This window comes from Phalacrocorax aristotelis, chromosome 9, assembly GCF_949628215.1.
Source record: "Phalacrocorax aristotelis chromosome 9, bGulAri2.1, whole genome shotgun sequence".
NCBI classification, from domain to species: Eukaryota; Metazoa; Chordata; class Aves; order Suliformes; family Phalacrocoracidae; genus Phalacrocorax; species Phalacrocorax aristotelis.
Window position 1 is genome coordinate 1719877 of NC_134284.1, and position 21877 is coordinate 1741753.

The 21877-nt window shown below is 37.4% G+C and overlaps 1 protein-coding gene across 11 annotated transcripts in view; it reads right to left on the reverse strand.

The window, feature by feature from the left end:
• GPHN (gephyrin) overlaps positions 1-21877 on the reverse strand; it is a 308628-nt gene that overhangs the window by 210273 nt on the left and 76478 nt on the right. For 10 of the 11 annotated variants that reach the window (XM_075103174.1, XM_075103177.1, XM_075103175.1 and 7 more), the window contains exon 2: positions 2447-2525. In XM_075103174.1, coding sequence (XP_074959275.1) covers positions 2447-2525 — 79 coding nt within the window. Of the gene's footprint in view, positions 1-2446; positions 2526-3724; positions 3796-21877 lie in introns of those variants that run through there. The other variant, XM_075103178.1, reaches the window with a different exon arrangement.

A 21877-nucleotide genomic window follows, 5' to 3' on the forward strand; every position in this document is an offset into this window, starting at 1 on the left:
AGACTTCTGCAATAATAAAACAGAAGTTGTCTGTGATGGAGCTAAGAATGGTAAAGAGCAAGGGAGATGCCAATGTAGCTCAGAAAACTGGCTGAAGTAGCTAAGTCTCACAAGAAATGGACACAATTCAAAATGCATTTTATATGATGTATCAAACCATCCTAATCTAAAATCACTTAAACTTTTTTTTATCCTCTTGGTGTGTTATACTGTATTTCTACCTCTGCTGCTATCCCATCATCTGCTAGTAATATGAACTCCTGTTAAAACTATACACTGATTATCTATTTAAATGCTAATGAACCTAAAATCCCTTGCACTCTCTTTGTTAAACTATTTTCTTAGTGTCATACATTACAAATGCACTGCAAACCTTCAGAGTGACAGAGCCATTCACAGAGAAAGCACCAGAATTTTTTATGTAAATTTGATGTTGGTATCTGATATTAGATTACAAAGAAAAGAGGCAATTTGTCTGCAGTCAGAGCGAACGAGCACCAAAGAAATCCTAAATTGTAACTATTAAACCGGTAAGAGGATGAACCAAATATTATTTTGATATTTCAGGTATCACTATAAGTGAAAATCTTAGCCAAACACTCCAAAGATTTTAATTAAACTTTATTCTTATTTTAGAAAAAGGTTAAAACATCTCTTTGGTTGGCACTCTCATGCTTCAGCCCCACATTGCCCTTTGCATGATAAAGAATTCAGATGCCCTGGGACCTTACAGTCACCTACAAAAGGCTGGGGTGAATATAGCCTTAGATCATTTCTTCAGTTTGGAGATTCACTCACACTCTGACACATGTTGCAAGAACACTTAATAGGCACTCAGTCGTAAAACTGCAAGAATATCAATTTGGAAAGACAAAACAAAGTCTATACATTCCTATCATTAGGCAGGAAGAAGCAGACTTCTCTTGTGCTATAATCTGTCATACAATAGAAGTGTCATGAACTGTCCTTGAGACCTAACAGATGCTTTGAGACTTTATTTAATCCTTCAAAGTGATGAAAATGTTTACATGGCAGTCACTTATGCTTCTTATGCTATAAGAACAGAAATCCATCTCATTTATTTTACAGATTACAATAATTTACTACAATCTTCTTCATGTAAGTTATGGTCAGGGAAAGAAACTAGAAGATTTCATCACTTGTAGTAAACAGCAAGGAAAATGATCATTCTACAACAAAGGCAATTCATTCTTTCTGAAAGTAAACTCCAGATGTGCAAAACCAAAACTACGTGTACACCTACACATACCCACAGCTCAGAAAAAGGCACATACGATTCTCACCAAAAAAACCACCCAAAGAAACCAGTCAGAAGGCAAATTTTGGTTTAAAATTAAGACCTTTGAAATAGCCTTGACTTCAACACTTTCATAGCAATTATTAAGAATTTACCTATTGCATTCATTCTGTTAATTTCAAGCAACAGTTATATTGTCCCTTGTGCCTCTATCATTTCATTTCAGAAGTATAAATTATCAAATATTACATGCATTATGTGAACATTTCCCAAGAATGCATGTATATATGCATATATGTCATTTACCTGTAGCGACATGACCAAATAAATTCTGCATCTACTTCATTACTAAAAATCCCCTGTAACTCACACAAGACGTCAAATATACCTTATTTTCTACTACTTCCCAACCAATAATGAAAAATGTGCTCTGCCAGCGTAAAGGCTTATCATGTCAGGACCCACTGTGGAATGCACTATCATTCGTGTTAAAAAGATGTGAATTTTTCCCCTCTTTCCCTTCCCTCATAACAAGTGGTACACTTATGCACACTAGCAAGAACATTTTCAGCTAGTACTAAAGTTAACTGAAGAGATTAAAAAAAACATGGAAAGGTTTGATATAATTTCAAGTCTGGCTCAGAGCTCATGAGATTGAATTTTATTTTAGAGGAAAATGCAACACTGAGATGAAGACCACTAGTCTTGCCATGAGGTAAAAATCAGATCATCTGCTCATATAATACTTGAATTAAAACAGGGAATAAAGGAAGAAATAAATATCAGCTCTATGAAATCAGATACAAAGAAAAGTGATTCTACATGTTAAGATAACTGATGATAACATAATTATCCAGTACGCAGTTCCTCCTTAAAGAAAGAGGGGTAACACTGTGCATACAGTTCCTCCATAAAAACACCAGCATGCACAATCTGTTACCTCTGACGACTGCTCTTGTACCCTTTACCATGTGTGCTCACTGAATGTTAGTTCACAAACAGAAACAGGTAAAAAACAACGTGGTTTTAATAATATTTGTCTGTATTGAAGACTAACAACTTGGCAAGCGTATTGTCACTAAAGCACTAAGTGTACTTCATCATACTACTACTTTATATAATTACAAAACTATTCACAAGGATATCATGAAGCTTATCTTTGCTTAGCAAAAAAAGCCAGATACTCACAAAGAAGGGTCTTGGACCAGATCTTTAAGGTTTATCCCACTACGATCCTCGGCAAGGTTCCTGAAGCAACTGTCACTCACTAAAAAAAACAGAAATAAAATTAAAACAAAACAAAAACAGAGAGACAAAAGAGGTGGAAATTTAAGAGCAGAATGCAGTTCTTTCGATCAACTAGAAACACTTTTTGCTGTTGGGTGTAATTTGAATGTTCAGATATAAAGTCTGATTTTTCAGTGACCTTTTACCTAATTTAAAGATAAATCAACTCAATGGAAACCGATAAACACTATATCACAGATTATGTGGAAACAATCAGTTTCAGCTGGTGTCCTTACTACTTCTCCACCTGCAGCTAAAGGAAGTCTCAAACAGAAACACTGGATGCACAAGTATACACAGATATCTGTACACTTAACAGTAGTCTTCAATCATGCACTGGTCAGTATTCTGTACCTGATCAGAAACAGTGAGAGTTGCTACACATTTAAGTTCACAGTTGGTCACAGGTTAGCAAAGGTGTTTAATATGAGCAATAGCCAAAACAAGTAGGAGCAAAAATTTATTCAAACAGCTTACAATTAACTCATAAAGTGCATGTAAAGCAGCTAGTTACTTTAAAAATTGAAATGACAATGCAGTAAATTTCACAGAATCTTAGAAGAGTATTAGCGTGCTTTCGTTTTCTTTACTACGTAAAAAACCCCAACCCAAACAACAACAAAAAAACCAAACATGATTTAAACCTGAAACTCCAAATCCATTCTCTTGGCCTCTTGGCTGATTTTCTCAGCACACGCACCCCATTCCCACAAGTGGGCTCATTTCTCCTAGACAATGCCACAGTCAATTTGAGAGGTGGTAAAGGAGTAGTGACACAAATTCTTTTAAAAAATCAGCATCAGTTCAAAGGAATTACAGTTATTTCTGGCTACAGCAAACTTTCTGAACGATGCAGAGGTTCTGATATGGCAAGATCAGTATAAGGATCAATTTGCCCTAAAATTAGCAAGGTAATCTGCCAGATAAAAGAGACCTTATAAAGAAATGCATTACAGCTCATCTTCTGACACAGAACACGGCCTCGCATTTGGTGAAAGGGAATGTGTTTAAAATCATCTGCAAAAGCAAGTGTTCCTACTTCTTTACCTCTAAGTGCAAAATACTCTTTTTAATTTACATCTGTAAGTATACATGTGCATCACACACATAGAAAAAATGCAAATCATTCCCAAAATACGTCATTTTCACCGATTGTGATACACACTGTGACAGACCTACCTAACACACTAGAGAACTGCAAAACGTTTCTACTGGTACCCCTCGTTGCCAGCGCATCTCACAAGGGCGAAGCCTGCTAGCCTGCTGGGAAAGACAAGTTCTGGAAGAAGTGGTCCCAGAAGAAGGGGCTGGGGTAGCTGACAGAACAGGTGCTGGCCCCAGCTCTCACACAAAGCCTGACAGATAACAGTATATGACAATAATGGCATCAACAGGTTTACCCGCTTTGCACCTCAACACTGTAAAAACCAGTTGATATCCTAAGCTTCTCTGATCTGCTGTCTCTGAAAACACCATTTAACAGCTGCTCGTCAGATGCAGTCCCTGAAAGCCAGGCAGCGTATCATAGGGAGCCTCTTGTCTTTGAGGCAATTGCCACAGACCTTAGGTTTAAACAGCAGGTGCTTGTGCTACCAAAGTCCAGAACTCCTGGCTTGCTCCTCCTGAGGCAAGTTAATAATTGTCTCAATACTAAACTGAAATTTAACCGTACTAAGTTCACACGAGCTACCTACCTCTCGCGAGGGGAAGCTCACCTTGAACACCCCGGGCCTTTAGAAATTTTTTATATCCATGCACATCCATTGCACTGAACCCAAGACCCTTGAATTTACAATGTCTAACTCCTGCGCTAAAGGAGCAATTCCAAGACCAGCAAATTTGCAAACAGCCTACACAAAATCCTAGCTAAGTTGATATTTGATAGTTTGTATTTGCATCGTGTTGAGTTTGGCAACAAAACAGTAAACAACATTTTACCTACTGGCTTGTCATAAATTCTACACTAGTGATGTATCAACATATCTCCTATGCCAACAATATACATCAGGAATAAGAATGATTGTCGATAAAGTTTTTTCACTGCTGACAAATCAAACATTTCTTAAATATTAAATATTTAATCTAAATATGCTGTATTTTTTCTCCAATCTCCTCATCAAAAGTAATCACAATTATAATTGAAGAAACAATTTAAACTGTTCTAAAACTTTTAAAAAGGGAAAATAAAGAAAACAGAAAATTATTTTATCAGTAAAACCGGCCATTATTTGCCTGTATAACTCATTAAGTTTATTAAACAAAATGACTGAAATAAATGTTTAAAATGAAAGCCTAGATTTGCCAGAGACTGCCTTTGTCTCACTTGTCTGAACATAACTCTAATATTATAATACCCTTTTTATGAATTAAGTAGAAAACTACAAACCTTTCTTCTAGTTAGCAGAGCTGGGCAATACAAGTGTTTGCTAAAAAGACTGACTCAACATCAGTCAAATACCTACAAACTGTGAAAAATTTATCAACCTCATCTCCCCCCAACACCCTTTTTTGTTTCTTTTCCTTTTGATTGTATGAGAGGCAGAACACTGGCAAGCTGCAAATTTGCAAGCAAGCCTCTTTTTAGATTACTGTTCTAGCCCAAATCAGAAAACATAGCTGCCCCAGATAAATGTGAAAAATTTCAAGTACAGTTTTAACACAACCAAGAATTCCAACAGTTTAGTTAATATTCACCAAAATAAAATTTCTGAAAACTAACATTCAACTAAAATTGCCAGTTAAATCACTAGCAGCGATAGCAACAGGAGAGCTTCCAGTGAGAGGGAGGAACTCAGCGGAATAGGCTGGAATAAGACCTCTTACAGGAAGACTTTGGTGCACTTTACTGACCTGCATACAAGCACAGCCACTCTCCCTTACATCCTTGCAAAGGCTAGCCCAGGATAGAAAACAAGTGTTCAGCACTAAACATGGGGTGGAAGCAATCAGGCAGAGTATATACGGCATTTCTCATGGCTTAGAAAACCATAAATCAACACTGCATGTATTTTAAAAATTGTATACTCCAATTGAAATGCAAGCTATTTATTCTAAACAGGACAGAGGGTGAAACTATGTTTGATGGTATGCTAGAAAGACCGGGATGGTCAATGGTGCTTTAAGGTTTGAGGGAAGCAAAGGCAGAAGATGACTGCATCACAGCCACAAACTGTACTATGTACACAAAGGCCGTGCCTAACTTCTTGTCTTTAAAGCAAGGGAGAGTTTTGCATAGGACATCCATATGAACACACTACCCATGAAGGATTTTATTGTCTTGTTTCAAGATTTAATTTTTATTCTTTTAACCCACTAAAAGTTTATAACAGCTAGTACTTTAAGCAGTGTTGAGTACATGGTTTATGGAGATATACAGAATTGTTAGCTGCTCCCTTCTACATATATGCTAAGTAGCTGAGCCTCTGATCTGTATTACACCCCCCACAAATACTTCCTTATAGACAAGGAGAATTGCAGCAAAAAAAGCTCCCTAAAACACATTTGCTCCATGGAGTATTATACACACAGTGACAGCCTATAAGGTACTAGAAATGTTGTTAAGGAATTAAATATAGACAAATGTCATGGGCATAGACTGAACCCGCTCCTACTGTTACATTTATCAAAACCGAAGAGATTTTAGCAATAGCTCAACTGTCCCAAAATTTTTCCTACTTTCAGCTCCTGGTTTCTATTACTGATGTTCTGTTTTTGACCTCCATCTAGTCTAAGACCTAGGAAGTAACAGAGATGCAAAGCCAATGAGGGAGTAGTAGTTCTCACCTATCAATTACACAGCATACAAAATTCTATATGAAAAGGTTAAAATCAGCATTCACAAGCTAATGTGCAAAAATCCAGTTTACAACGGTTGTGAAGCCTTCCCAGTTGGCATTTGTTTGTCCATATGACTCTTTTTCTTTGCTTTCTTTAACAGAGTTTTAAATGAGACAATACTGAAGGAAAATGGATTATTAGCTTGTTGATTTCCAAAACAAGAAGCAAAAGACAAGTTCTGCAACTCTGAAGATAAACTAATATTTTCTTCAGGTGGAGGCAGGATATAGTCTGTTGTGAAGTTTGCTTTTTTTAATGTCCTACAATCTGAAAGCAATATAGCCCTTTAAAACTGTCACTTAATCTCTTATCCCACAGAGTGTATTCCCAGTTAACAAAAGCCCTCTTTAGGTCAAAGCACTTCCAATTCTACAGCTGTTAATGGTCATTTTCATACCATATGCTTTCGGAAAAAATGCAGTCAATACCCTCAAAAAACTGAAGGGCTATCTATAGTTTGGTAAAGAAAATGAATAATGTTTACCTCCCCAATATCAAAATACGTAGTTCCAGAAAACTGTAAACTACTATTACGTGCCAGATTTCCCTCTTAGTTCTCAGAATTCAGAATTGCTTTTACACTAGTTGTGGTCACCTGTTGATAAAAACCAGCCTGATAATAATAGTGCTACACTCAGAAAGACAGTCATTGACACCTGTGATGCACTATTTGAAGATACAGGGATTACTACAACACCGAACAGCACGAACTGAAGTATAAGACATCAATTTCTTATGTTTTTGTCTTTCACTGATAACATCTCCTAAGTTCAGTTCTTTTTCTCAGGACTTCTTCATCTGTCTATAGTATTTTTGGCACACTTACCATAGCAGATCTCTCTCCCTTACCCTTCTTTTTATAGGATCATTTATATGTTTAGGATTTTATACAAGATTCATTCAGCAGCTGATAAATACAAAAATATATTCAATACACTTGGAATGTTCTGGAAAGTATTAGTCTGGCACAGCATTGTATTCTAGCCTGGTTCTGCTTGCAGTAAAGCATTATTCAGAAGTCTCACTTCAGATTCAGGTGGTTCTGTGCCACACTGCATGCAAATGTAGCAGGATTCAAGTATTTTGTTTTTATAGGCCTAATCTTATACACACTCTAGCAAGTGCCCACTTTTACCTATAATAATTGTATATACTGTTGACTTCAAGACATAACAAACGCTTCTAAGGAAGCTTAGGTTTTAGGATATAAGAAGATAACAGAATTTTTTCTCAGACCTCAGAACATTTCTCTTCAAAAGCCTGTTCTGCAGACACAGAATTCCTGTCCTATAGTCATACTTTAAAGAAGGCAAAGGAATGGGATAGTACCAGAACGTAAAGATTGATTCTTTTACTGTTAAAAATAGTTTTAAGGTATTTTGCCTGTCCCGTGAACAGTAACATCAGAGAGAAATATCCTGCCTTTTTTCTCTGCTATTGTAATATTTTTCAAGTGACTGCATGTCAACCAGAAAACATGCATAAAAAAGATGGCATATTACAGAAATCTTGTAGCACCTTCACCAGATTACAGCAGACAGCGTATTCATTTTAAGAGCACTTACACTATTTGCGTATCTGCACACAAATTTCTCTGATGTATTTACAGAATGAAAAGAACTGCTAGTCTGCATGCAAATTGTAAATGCTTGTAACTGCTAAGAAAACATGTTGTTTGTGACCAGCAGAAATAAGGCAGGCTGTTTTTCTAAGAACTTGTGATCTTTGTTCCCTAAATGTCATTCGCTATCACCAGAATAAATCCAAATTCCCTGTGATACCCACAAAAGGAAGAGAGATAAAGCTAATATGAAGCCATGCATGTGAAAGCACCAGTTGCTACCACTCTGCCTTCTCCTCAGCTGGGGAAATAATCTGTCTCCTTTTTGCCTGGTTGCTAATTTTCACTTAATTTACAGATAACAGTATCCTTAAAAAACTCTTTTTGTTATACTGTGGTTACTTTTCAATTATCCTGTTACCACTATATTTTCATACATGGGTTAAACAGGTTTAAAAGCGGGGAACTGAAAGACCAATGGAAAGCCTGAAGGATGACATTGCCTATCCTTTGGTCATGTAAACCTTGTTTTCCCTAGGCAGATAATCTCAGAGCTATTTTCAAAATGGCAAGGCCAACTGCCCACTAAATTTCAAGTTTCCTTCCTATTTAATTTCTATTTTTAAACGGACATAAGAAAATTAAATCACAAACCAGCAACACTTTCAGTTTTAATCCACTATTTAATACCAAAAGTGGTTGTAACTCCTTAACATAGTTACTAATAGGTAGGTTGTGCAGCATCTGGGCAAACATGTCACAGCGGAAACAATTTTTTAAATTGAGTTAAAGCATGGCGGTATTTCCAGCACACAAATAAAGAGCACTGAAAGATTTGCGTAGGTGTGAGCAGGGTCAGGTGACAGAAAACATGCCACCCCCTCCACAGGTTCACGTGTTCTGACCTGAGAGCTATGCAAAAAAAGGTAACATTTTATTTAATGGAGCATTAAAAGAGCTAGAAGAGCCACATGAAGAAAGGAGTCTCCTTTTTATATGGATTGTATTTTTTCTTTTTGAAGTATAGAACTCATTAAATTGGTGAAAAATAAGACTAAATGGTTCAAAAAATTGTGATGGTGAAAATAACATGTATAGGATATAAGTATCAGAGATGGTTAATACTTTTCGTAAGTCTAGATGCAAATGATTTTTCTTTTTGCCCCATGAGAACAAGGAATTGCATTCCAGGGATAAGCAGGGCCTTTTTAAGTCAGTGTTGTTTTGTTTCCATTTACATAACCTCTTAACTTCTACTGCCACAAAACATACCATGAACAGCAACAGTTTCAGAAAAGTTAAAGTAGCTGGAAAGGTCCTGATCACATTGCTGTTTGAGCTCATTTTCCCTTTTACCTTTGAAATGCTTGTCATCAGAAACACTAAGGCTGAGGTGCACCAGTCTGGAACAAGTTACTGGTGGGAATTTTTATAGCAAGCAGTAATGTGAAAATCTGATATGAAAACAAAGGAAGACAAAGGCTGCTTCTGCAAGCTATCACATGAAGCCTGCAGATCAAACAAATCACACTGGTGAGATCAACCTGTCTGAAGTAAAAGAACAAACCAGTAATTTCAACTTACTCAATAGAATTTATTTTCACGGGGCATTCAGAACTAGTCATTGTATCAAGACTAGCTGTAGTTTCAATTCATGTATTATAATTCACTCCCAAATATAAATTCAAAGCAGACAAGAACAAGAACATATTTATTTTATTCTGGTTATTTCAATTCACCAAAATCCCCTAAGTTGCCTCTTGCTCACCCACCCAGCAAGAGCTTTCTTGTATTTGTCCCTATTTTCCCTGACCAGGTAAAGGTTAACACAGCAGATAAACTATCAACCGCAACTTCACAGATTTTAAAGACAGGACTGCAGTGACTAGTCTGGCTCCCTGTATATATCCGCCCCTCACACCTGATGAATGTTTCTGTCATCTGCTTTGTTTTTCACACAGTTTTTGTCATACACTGAAATATAGCGAAACTCTAACTCTATTTTTTTCAAGACAACAAAATTTAATATCTGCCTTTAAGAATGCCCCATAGCAATCTCATCAAACTGTGCTTTACTGGATCTCAGAGCAGCACAAGTCTTCTCTCCCTTTCCCTTCAGACTAAGTACTGCCAGAAGAGTATCCTCAAAGACTGACAAAGATGTACTACTATAAAAAAGGATAAGAGAAAGGTTCAGGTGACCTAGTGAAAAGTGGGGTGATCATAAACCAGAAATAGAATTTAGATATGTGAATCTATGATTTTTTTTCCAGAAAACACAGGTAAGCTGCCATGCCACCTGTAAGCCAGATGCAAAGGAAGGCTACTGCAATGATAAAGAAAAGTAAGAGATCTCAGAGGAGGTGAAAAGAGCTTTCTTGATTAGCTTAGCAAAAATAAAGCATTAGATGGTTGCTGCTGGTGTCCTTATATAAATACACCAGCAAAATAAACATCGGAGGGAAAAGAAAGAATAGTGTTGCACAAGAAAATAATTTTGAGAAAATAATAAGAAATAGGGAGCAAATTTTCCAGCAGCTAGAGGGCTGAAATTTCACAAATAATCTTTCTGTAAGAACAGTGAGGGCAAGGAAAGGTCACAGGCTGGTTCACAACAGATTTAATAATATATTAAATGACACAGGAATTGTAGTGGAACACAGGAGGCCTTCTCTGCCACAGTCACTAATGCTGTAAAATTTGTTAGAACTTCTCTGAAGGCTATGAACACCTAAACCCTCCAAAGGTTTCCCACATTTTCCAACGGCAATTAAATGAGCCATTTTTTCTCTGTATCCATTAGTCCAGTGGGTTATGCCTGTTTCAAACGATTGATCATTTAAATTTTACAATATTTGTCTAGCTTTAGGCTACAAATTCTGTACTGGTTTTTAATCTACTATTCTAATAACCTTGAGTTTCAACTCAATCACCCTGCCAGTGCGATCACTCAAGTGATCAGGTGAACTTCAGAAGAAAAACATTAAGCCATTAAAGACACTCAAGTCTTTGGAGATGTAGCATTATCAACACTTCTAATTGTTTGTACCTGATAAAAAAAAATTAAGTTCCTTGAAGCTAAAAATACTAAATGCTTGATGGAATGCTTCCTTTGGACTCTCATTACTTTTTACTGGAAATAAATAAGTTTGTGGTTTCCCCCCCCCCCCAAGTATTTCCAATAAGAAGGTTTTGTTGCACCTCCTTTCACTGTAAACTGTAAAAAAATCTAGGGTGGGAAGGGAAAAGATAGAAGGTAAGCACGTCTAAGAGGGGGTAACAGAAGAGTTGAAACAGCAACAACAACGACGACGACAGAAAAGCTAAGTACTTTTGAAGCAAAACTCATCTTTTTAGATTTCTCTGAAATTGTTAGTTCTATCACAGGCTAGAACAGCTGTACTTACAGCAGATGCCAAGAGCCATTCCGTTAAAGGGCAATCTTTACAAGGAGGTCTTGATTTTCAGCTTTGCTTATTTCTTTTGCAGATGTCTGGGAGTTTTTTCCATTACTCTAGAAAAATAATATTCTTATCCCTAATCTTAGATTTCTTATATTTTATTTAGTTCAGGAAAAGAACACGTTTATTTTCTTAGCTAACAACATCCGAAAAAAATTCACAGCATTTTATACAGGCCCAGTTTAACAGCCTACACGGATTCTTGCTTGCAGTGTACACTAATGAAGTCTACAACCAGTCTCAGCTAGATGCACTTTTAAATATTACAAAGTGCCCATGCTAGATGCTAACACATTTCACAGTGTATCTGCCAGCTTGATTAAGAAATACAAGCATCACAAGAAAAATAATACTCCGCTTTCCTAATGATGCATTCTATCTATAAACACCACATTTCTTATGTAAACCTCTCCATTTCCTCTGTCCCCAAAACACAGATGTATTATGGACCTATGAGCCCAGGTTTGCATGATCAATCAATTGCAGGATTTAACAAACCACACTTCACATTATGGCATGCAGCAACACCCCCCTTTGCACTGCTACACAGCTAAATGCATACAGACCTGCTGATGCTTAGATAATCCTGCAGGACTAACCAACAGGCCCCAGGGCCTCAGTGTCCTTCCTTCCCTCTCCTTATGTCACATACAGCCCCAGACACCAGAAATCAGGTAACTTGTCATCCTCAAGGAACTTGAGGTGTTTTCTTCACAGTTCAACATAGTCTGCCAAACCTCAAAACACCTCAAAAACAAATAGCAAAAAAGGACAGGGGAAAAAAAAATAAAAAAGCTACTTTGTTTGCTGTTATTCAGGTCATTGTCCAGCACCCAAAGTACTTAAAACTCTGTCATAGCAGAAGGCGACAACTCCAAAGTTGAGGATTCCCCTAGTCACCACATCTATGGTTTGAGAAGATGCGTCCCCTGAAACCAGACCTAAAACCATGCACTACAGGACTTGCGAGGAAGGACAGTATGAATTTTAGGTAACATGGAAGGGCAAGGGAAAGGCAAAGACAAGGAACGGGTCTAGAGGAAATCCAGAATCAGACCATAAAGCCAGTTGTGGTACTTTGGGTTCATCTGGATTCAAGTGAAAGGAAATAAAGCTCATCCACAGTACTGGACCTGGGGAGTGACACAAACCAAGATTAACAGAAATTAGGAGGAAACAGAGCTGACAATATGAAGTGTGTTAACGAGCTAATAACAGTGCAGAAATCCCAGTGACAACCAAGTGCAACTGCAGCCTGAATGAAGAGAGTTAAACCATATGCAGCTGTAAGATTTCAAAGCCTAAAGGTGTAATCACACCAAGACAATGCCAGTCAGCATATAAACCAGGACATAAATACGTACTATGGACAAACAACTCCACTATAAGCAAGGACTTGAAGAAAAAGACATTCCCTCCTTTATTTGCTAGGCAAAATTAGCACGTGGACTCAGTCTGGTGTACCTGCCCCTTTAGGTCTGTATGCCTAACGAATCACTGGGGACAGAAGTGTCTCCTGTAAGCAATTACACAATAAGAATTTATTTAGCACAACTCTATACGCAAAGCTCTGAACTGAGGCCCTGCAAGCACCATACTGAGCTATACAAGGCATTATTTTCTTCTGGTAGCAGAGACGATGAAAAGATGTTGAGATTAAGATTCAGTTGTAGCTATCTATGTTACTGGGTATAAGGATGTCCATTCATGCAAAGGAATCTTTAAGCTTTTCTCTTTAATCATTAGAAGATTAAATCTTTAAACAAAACAGTATAATTTAATAATCTAAAATGAGGATAGGAGTTAAAAATAAAATTTAGTAAAAATACTCATATCCTTAGTATAAATAATTACCATCTCAACAGTATTTAACTACTTTACATTAACTACCTTTCCCTAAATCTAGTTTTTATGAAGTAAATCATATCCATGTGTTCACCAATTTCAATTCACTGAATGTGAATTCTTGATAATTTACGGCAAAATTCTTTATGGAAGTGGGAAAAACAGTATTAACAAAAATGCCTGAATCGAACCTTAAAAATAGGACAATTCCTCTTTGTCCAAAACTAAGTACTTTCTTTCGATATCTTTTTTGTACTAGTACTCTTAAGTGGTAGTACAAAATACACTGTTTCAAAATAGAATAACTTCAAGGAGAAATTGTCAACTCTAACTAGAAAAACAAAGTGCATTAAGATAAATCCTACAGCTTGTTTAAAAAGCAACTACCACCATACAGTTTTCTGTTTACAATCAACTTTCCATTACCAAAAGTAAAAGGATACCTCAGATAATGGAGAAGAAAACCTCTGCAGACAGTTCTTACTGAGCATGCAGTGTAACACACCAAACGACACAGCCCACTTGGCTTCACTGGGTTCAACCCAGGCTATGGCATGCTGTTTCTGGTAGGTCTTACTCGCCCACACAGCACTGCCCATGGACTTACTGAATTTATTTTGGCAAGAGCTCAGTTTGAACTGATAAGCCCTGCTAAACCCATACCGTAAGGCACAAACTCCACATTAGCACCACCAGCGTCAGCTTGGATACAGCAGGACTAGCACTGAGGCAAATATCCTGACGAACCTTCGCTGACTTTATATAGACTCTAAAGCCACTATTAAGCTTAGGTCAGGAAACACGGAGATAGATACACCTAATGTAACTTTACATAGTGCCAACTCAGCCATGGCAGGGTTTATTAGCTCAGATCTGCAGTAGCGTAAAGGCATCTAAAGTACCCTCAAGCTTTTGGAAGAAATATTAGTCACATTCAGACAAAGCTGATCTAGTCACACCATTTCAGATTTTTCCTGGCTTCCCAGGGCTTCTCAATTATCTCAAGCGGTGGGAAGCTGTGTTTCTTCACAATAATCTGGAAATGTACCACAGGTCTTTCCAAACACTGAGCTGCCATTCTGGAACAGGTAAGAGATCCAGCTAGACCCATCCCTGAACAACTGCTGATATCAAATCCTACAGAGGGAAGTACAGGTTCTAAAAACCAGGATTTTAAAGATTGTTTATAGTTTGTTCATTTCTGTGTCTACTGGTGGCAGTGGTGAAGATCTCAGTGGGGCAAGCTCCATGCAGGTGCCATGAGAGGAGTGGATATCTCACCAGAAAGCCTGTATTTTATGAAACAAAGAACTATAAAAGAAACAAAGGTCAATGTCAAACTGACATTGACTCCATCCCATTATGTGTTTCCATGTGTCTGTTCCTAACGGTTACGAATAAACTTTGAAAACAGCTGTATTTGGTCTAGCTGAGATGGAGTTAGTTTTCCCTATAGCAGCCCTCATAGTGCCATGCTTTGTATTGGTGGCTAGAAAGGTGCCGATAACACACCAGGATTGTGGCTGCTGCTGAGCAGTGCTCCCACCACATCAAGGCTGGCTCTCCAACATTCCCCCCTCACCAGTGGGCTGGGGGTGGGCAAAGTCTTGGGAGGGGACACAGCCATGACAGCTGCCCCCAACTGACCGAAGGGATATTCCATACCGTAAGACCTCTGCTCAGCAATAAAAGCTAAGAAGAAGAGGGGGGTGGGCATTCGTTATTAAGATGTTTGTTTTCTGGAGCACCACTATGGGTACTGAAGCTGTACTTCCCAGGAAGTGGATGAACATCACCTGCTGATGGGAAGTAGAGAATAAATCTTTTGTTTTCCTTTGCTTCTGCATGTGGCCTTTGCTTTTGCTTTAGTAAACTGCCTTTATCTTGACCCACAAGTTTTTTTCCATTTTATTTTCTCTCCCCCTGCCCCATCCTGCTGAGGAAGGGAGTGACAGAGTGACTTGGTGGGCACCTGGTGTCCAACCAAGGTCAACACACCACAGTGTGGACCAAAGTCTCTTGGCATTTCTTCCAACTGAGACAATCCTGAAAAAGCTTTGAATAAATGGAACTGAGCCATTTATCTCAGTGAGCTGTGAAAAACCTGAAAATCCGTTAAAAAGCTAAGTGTTTATAGCTTTACCACCCATCACTTTCTCATTCAACTATTAAAATTACCACCTCAAATGATTCCAGAGTACTAGAAGACGTGCTTCATATACCACTTGAAACATATGCTCCACCAAACCCAACATACAGAAAATAAAAATATCGTTACTAAAAATATGTTAAGAAATTATAAGAGAAGCAAGCTTTACAGTTGTGGACCTTTGTTTATGTTTACTCACTGAGCTGCAACATTCAAGACTCTTTATGGAGCCTTGATTGCCAGTCCTTGATTTCAGGTCCTGATTACAGGATGAAAATACAAGGATTATTTCAGTTTACTGTCTCTTCTGGAAGCTTCCTAGGCTCTTACAATCAAATATTAAAAAAAAAAGAAAAGCCCACAAAAACCAAACAATTAACTGATAAATAATGAATTGCATAAAAATATTTTATTAGTTTCAAATTTGCTTACTTTAATTGTAGGGCTTCAGCCCTATGTGTCAGGCAGTAAATATGAGTGCTTCCTAGCCCTCTGAGGTAATGTATTTTGGCTATGCTCAAAACTGCAGTCCTTATTAGTTACAATGAAATTAGAATTACTGATGCGGTATGTAGCCTAGATTATTTCTCCTGTCTGTTTTAGCTACCTAAACATGACTTTTGTCAGAATCATGTCGCTCATTTACCTAACTTACTTTGTCTCCCTTTCAGGGACTCAGTCATTTCTAAACACAAAGGTATGAAGGTTGTCACCTTGCTGCTCTCCCTGTTTGTGTAATGCGAATAAATGCAACATCTTCTTTTCCCCTGAACAGAAGAAATTATATCTGCTGGAGATAATCTTGTCACACTGATATTAAACTGCTTACTCATAACCATTAGTTCCCTCTCTTGGCCGATTCCAAATCTTTAATAATATTTACCTCTAAGCCTACAGCAAGCAACAAAATGGGAAAAGTTTTTAAAAACTATACAGCCTGTCATCTCTCATATGTTTGCTTATACAGACCATGAATCCAGTCAATCAATCAGCTGTCAGGACCATACCAAGACGGTCTTGCATCTGTAGGAGAACGACACCCCACACGAACACTTGCTCCTCTCCATTTATATTTCTTGCAGCTCAGAAGAAACACAGCAGTTGCCACATTTGTAACATGGCAACGTGGAGCATCCTGCCAAGGGTTCCCCCTCACTAGCTTCTGCCCCGTGTGCCCAGCCAAGGCAATGGTCTTGGAAATGAGACAAACAGAGCAGCAGCAGAATACTGAGAGGTTTCCATTGACGGAGCCTGTAGAGGCAGCACTCTTTGGCAGCTGCAGACACCTCCTGCCTGACTCACCAGGTTCAGTGTCTCTGCCCGCTGGAACGCTATGGCACTTGGCATTACAGGCTATGAAATACATTCTCAGGCTCTATGTGTGTGTGACTGCCTCAGAAAGGCTAAATAGGTTACGATCTATAGTCAGGGCTCGTTTCTTGCCACTCTTAAGAGATCTATCAAGAATAACATGTCCTTGTGGCCCTCTTGAAACTTCAAGTCATATATGTATATTGGTTTTCCTTATGTGCTCTGAGCCCTCCCTGCTCGATCAACAATGAAGAAGAGGAGGAGGATGATAGGATGGTGATGATTAGTAGTAGTATTATTATTTACTGTACCACTAGTGATCCTCATGGTTCACAAACAAATGGTATATGCCATTGAAAAGTTTGGTGTCTCTCCTGTCATTATAGAATGACTTTTGTTCTTACTGAAGCCTTTGAGCTGTGACATTTTAAACCAGCCATTTCAAGATTATAATAGGAATGGATATCAATGTTATTTTAATTGGGAAAGAAGGAAACACTTCTCTACTGAATTTTTTTTCTTTTCTTTCAAGTGTATTCTGAGATCTGTATTGTTAATAAATTCCCTTTTAAATGAGCTGTTGAGTGGATGGGAAGCTGAATGCATCACACAATTTATTGGTTCATTCTAGAATTCTTCTTCTTGAAGTGACTACTCGTTTAAAAAAAAAGAAAGTCTTAAAATTTATAGGTATGCAGGGTATGCATGTTTGGTATGCAGATTTCCTGAATTCCACTGTTGACTTCTGTGCGTTTAGAAAAGTGTATCAGGAAATCATAACAAATATTGTGAATCAATTGTGCTGAATTTTTGCAGATTACTAATTTTCCTCTTATTCATCAAATGACAATTAACACATCGTTATCAGTGAAAAAATTATTTTTTGGTACTGTTGACTGTAAAAATCCTAGAAATAGTGATTACACCTCACATTTATAAATAAATCTTAATTTAACTTTTTTGACAAAATATTGACTTTTCCAAAGGACTTTGTATTCTATCATTTTTTCTTTAAATTTATATTATATACATACATATCAATTATATATATAAATGGTATATATATTAAATTATGTTTAAATACATAAAATATATATTATGTTTTTACATATCCATAAATATTTTTATATGGAGACATATGTAGAGATACAGATAAAAATTTGTTTGGGTCAAATAGTCGAAAAGATTGCCCAGCAAAGTTGTGGACTCTCCATCCTTGGTAGTGTTCAAAACTCTGGAGGTCTCCCTGAATGAGCTGATCTTACTAGACCTGCTTTGTGCAGGAGACTGACCTAGTTGACGTTCACAGCTCTCCTTCCAACGTAAATTATTCTGTGTCTCTATAAAAAGTCATTTCATATTTTAAAATTTTACTTACTGTGGTTTTAACATAAGAACTTGGCTTCCAAAACAGAGTAGGCCATTAACATTAGATGCCATTAACATCAGCAGCCTCTAGTTACATTTTGCAAGAGAAGCAGCAAGATGAACACTCATGTCCTATTAAAATAATTTGTAAGACCTGCTTGCATTTCAAACTGCCAGCGCAAGTTCCTTTCAGGGTTACTGTTTTTAGTCAACCATCACATTTCATAGGACTGTAGTGGCACAAACTAAGCAGGAAGGCCTACAGAATGAAAATATGGAAAAAATTTCCAGTTGTTAAAAATAGGTGAATGGTAAACTACCACACAAATTAAGGTTCTATAAATAGCAGTGCTTTTATCAAAATACATAACAAAACATCCTTAATATACTTTCCCACAAATGGGATGGTATGACATTATTTTATGAAGCATCTTAGTAAATCTATTTAAAATAATTACTGATCAAAAACTATATTAGAGTGACAGAAAATTTAGCGTTGTTGAAAATTCTCTAGTGGCTGGATTGCCCACCATTGGATAGACTTTCAAACACCAAGATATTTTCTTTTTTCATAATCTTCTACTGAAAAAGTAATTGGGGATCTTGATAATAAAGTGAGCGACCCTACTCTTGAACACTCCTTGTTTATTATGCAAGCCTTCCCCCCCCCACCACCCATTTTGTAGTCTGCTGCATTTTCTCTCTTACATTTTAAGCATTTCAAAGACATCTATGAAAAGAAATGAAACTGGTATATAAAAATTTAATTTGAGGCTTCTCATTTCCCATTACCACAATTTAATTTGTTAATACTTCACCAGGCAGAAATACAGCATTTCTGCTCCTCACAGTGCAGAACAGTTTTAAATGCATGAACACATCATAGTCAGCTGTCAACCATGCCATGATGAGGGCTTGCTCGCTACAAAATTACTGATGTCAACAACAAAGATGTGCATTATATTGCTTTATGATCCATATTTTCACGTTTTGTGTTTTCTGCTGAAGCCTATTTGCAATACCCTAACCCATTAGCAGAGTTAGGGTTTCCATGCTCTGGAAGTTGATAAGGCACGGACCGCTGACCAGCAGGGCCATCAGCAGGTACATGTAGCACATGTGATGCAGCACCAAAGAAAAGACAGCACTGCAAATGCACAAGTGTCTAGAATCAAAATGGATGATGAAAGATACTAGGGATTGAGAGGGTGATGGGCTATAACCATCCCAGCTGAGCTGTCCCTCCTTCCTCACCAGTAAAACCTTTATTTGCTTTAATCGTGCAAGAGCACACAGAAAATTTTATCAATTCTGAAGTTTGCAGATTCATAAAAATATTACCATGGTGGGTCACACTGATGACATACCTGCACAACCCCGTTTCCAGCAGTAGATTGTACAAAACAATGTACAAAAAGGTGCAGGATGAGGTTTTAAAATAATCTGTGCCATGTGAAAGCTGAATCTCAGTTTCTACTATTATCCTAATTGAAGCATTTTTTCAGTTTTCCGGTATCTTCTTAGAATCAGCTACAAGATTTTAATATTTCAGAGTTGCATACACATAACAAAGATCTCTTCCAATTTTTCTCAATATCAGAATATCCCTGCAGGGGAACTGCCTCACTGCTCAACAGGCCATCTCACACGTGATTATCTCATGGCGTCACTCCACAAAGGCGGACTAGCACAGAATAAGGGAGTCTTGGCATTTGAGGGAGATGGGTCAGGGAACAGAGAAGCTGGAGCTCCAAAGATCTCTTCCAGTCTTGGCCTTTCTGTGACTCTGAGCAGCATCAGCTGCCGCCAGTTATTCTGGCTGACGCGTTTTTTAGGACATGTGCTGCTCATTAGTTCTCAATTCCAACATTTGGAATGGATTCCTGGGAGCCAACTGACTGCTCTGCAGAATTTCTTATAAGCAACTAAATTCTTCATCCTTTCTCATTTTGTCTTTAAAGGTTTGAAATCTGAACAACTTCATATTTCTTCCCCAAATTAGCTCTTATGAAGGTCTATGAAATCCCATCTAACCAGATAAGCTGGCATTACAACAGGGGAAGAAAAAACCAGATATTTAAATGGCAGTGGTACAGAATACTGCTTTATGTCTTTCCATGAAATACTGGGCTAGATTTGAACTTTCTCCTCTAGTATAGAGGAACACAGGTTTGAGGAAAACAAAGAAAATAGTAATTAAAAAAAACCAAAACTGAACTATGAAGATGTGTGCAGAGAAACCCGATTCCTTTGCTACATCTAGACATTCCACAGTCAATCACCTTTAAACTGGGACAGAAAATGTTCCTAAGTACCTTAAAAAAAAAAAATCTTAATGCCTTAGTTAAAACTATCAGCATAATCACTATTAAACAACTAAAGACCATATCTGTAACCTCATCAGTTCATTGAGAAAGGACATTTTGCTCCTCCAAAGAATTGTTCCTTGAATATGGAACAGGTAAGCAACTAAACTTCTAAAAGCGTCAATATTCTATTTTAAAAGTGCATAAAGCTTTCAGCATTGCTGTGACAGAAAAACTCTGGCTGCCAGACATACATTCTAAACAAAACAGTTTTTAAATTCTTCAGTAAAGATGTCTGCTTTTGCCTATGGAAATTACTTAAATGCTGCCCATCTCCCTTTTCCCCTTCCCTCAGGCTTCCTTCCAAATACTGGTTTTTAACCAGATGACCAAACTCCAGTGAATTTTAGAACATTAAAGATGTCAAAGTTTGTAAGTCATTACAGAAAATTAGAGACATCAAAGATAGTAAGACAGAAAGTATGGGAAAATCAATGGCTGGAGAGAGGAGCGGCAAATTAATGCCCTTACAAAGATAAGACTTTTATCCATTCTAGTCCATTAGCAGCCAGTCAGTCAAGCAATGTGCACACAGCCTTGGATCACTGTGAACATAGGATGAATCTGGAATTACCGACTCTATGACTGCATTGTACCACTTTTCAGCTTGCTAGTATATTTATAATCTAGTATTTATCTAGTTCCAAATGAAGTAATACTTAGAACAATGCAAAGAATTAAGCAAACAGAAAACAGAGAAACCCAAGAATTATTTCTAATGTTCAATATCCCAAAACATGTTGGCATAATTAGGAACGTCAATGTTGGTGCTAAACTGTTTAATGGGTGAAGATTCAGTAACGTATTAAAAAAATCAGTATTAAAATGAGTTTCATTCAAAGGGAAGTTAAAATGTATTATGGATAATGAGGAAAATTCTAAACTGAGAGACATGCAGTGCTATTTTGGGAAGTGAACAGATGGCTATAGAAGAGCAGATGGAGAAATCAAGAACAATATAGGGAGTCAGAGCACGGGGGCTGGAACGTGGTGTTACTGGAGAACTCCCTTTTCTTATTTTATGGCTTACACTTTCTGACAAGCTCAAGATACTACAAATCTACAATAGAAAAGATACAAATTACATTTCCATGCATGACCTGCAGAGCAGTTTTGGCTAATTTGTCCCTTTCTCTGTACACACAAGCATTCATAAAAAACATACATACATACAAAACATTTAGAAAATCTCACTACTTTGCAAAACTTCATATACTTTTTCTATGATGCCAGAAATAATAAAGAAACTAAAAATTAGGGTCCAAAATGCAGCTTATTTGCTTTAAAACATTCCTATACAAGTAGTTGTATTACAATTTTTTTAACAATCTGCTAAAGCCTAGACAGTACATACAACCTTTTTAAAGAATACCAGATTTTTGGCCCGCTGTCACATCTGTAATTACAGGCCTTGAAATTTTGTAAAAGCCACGA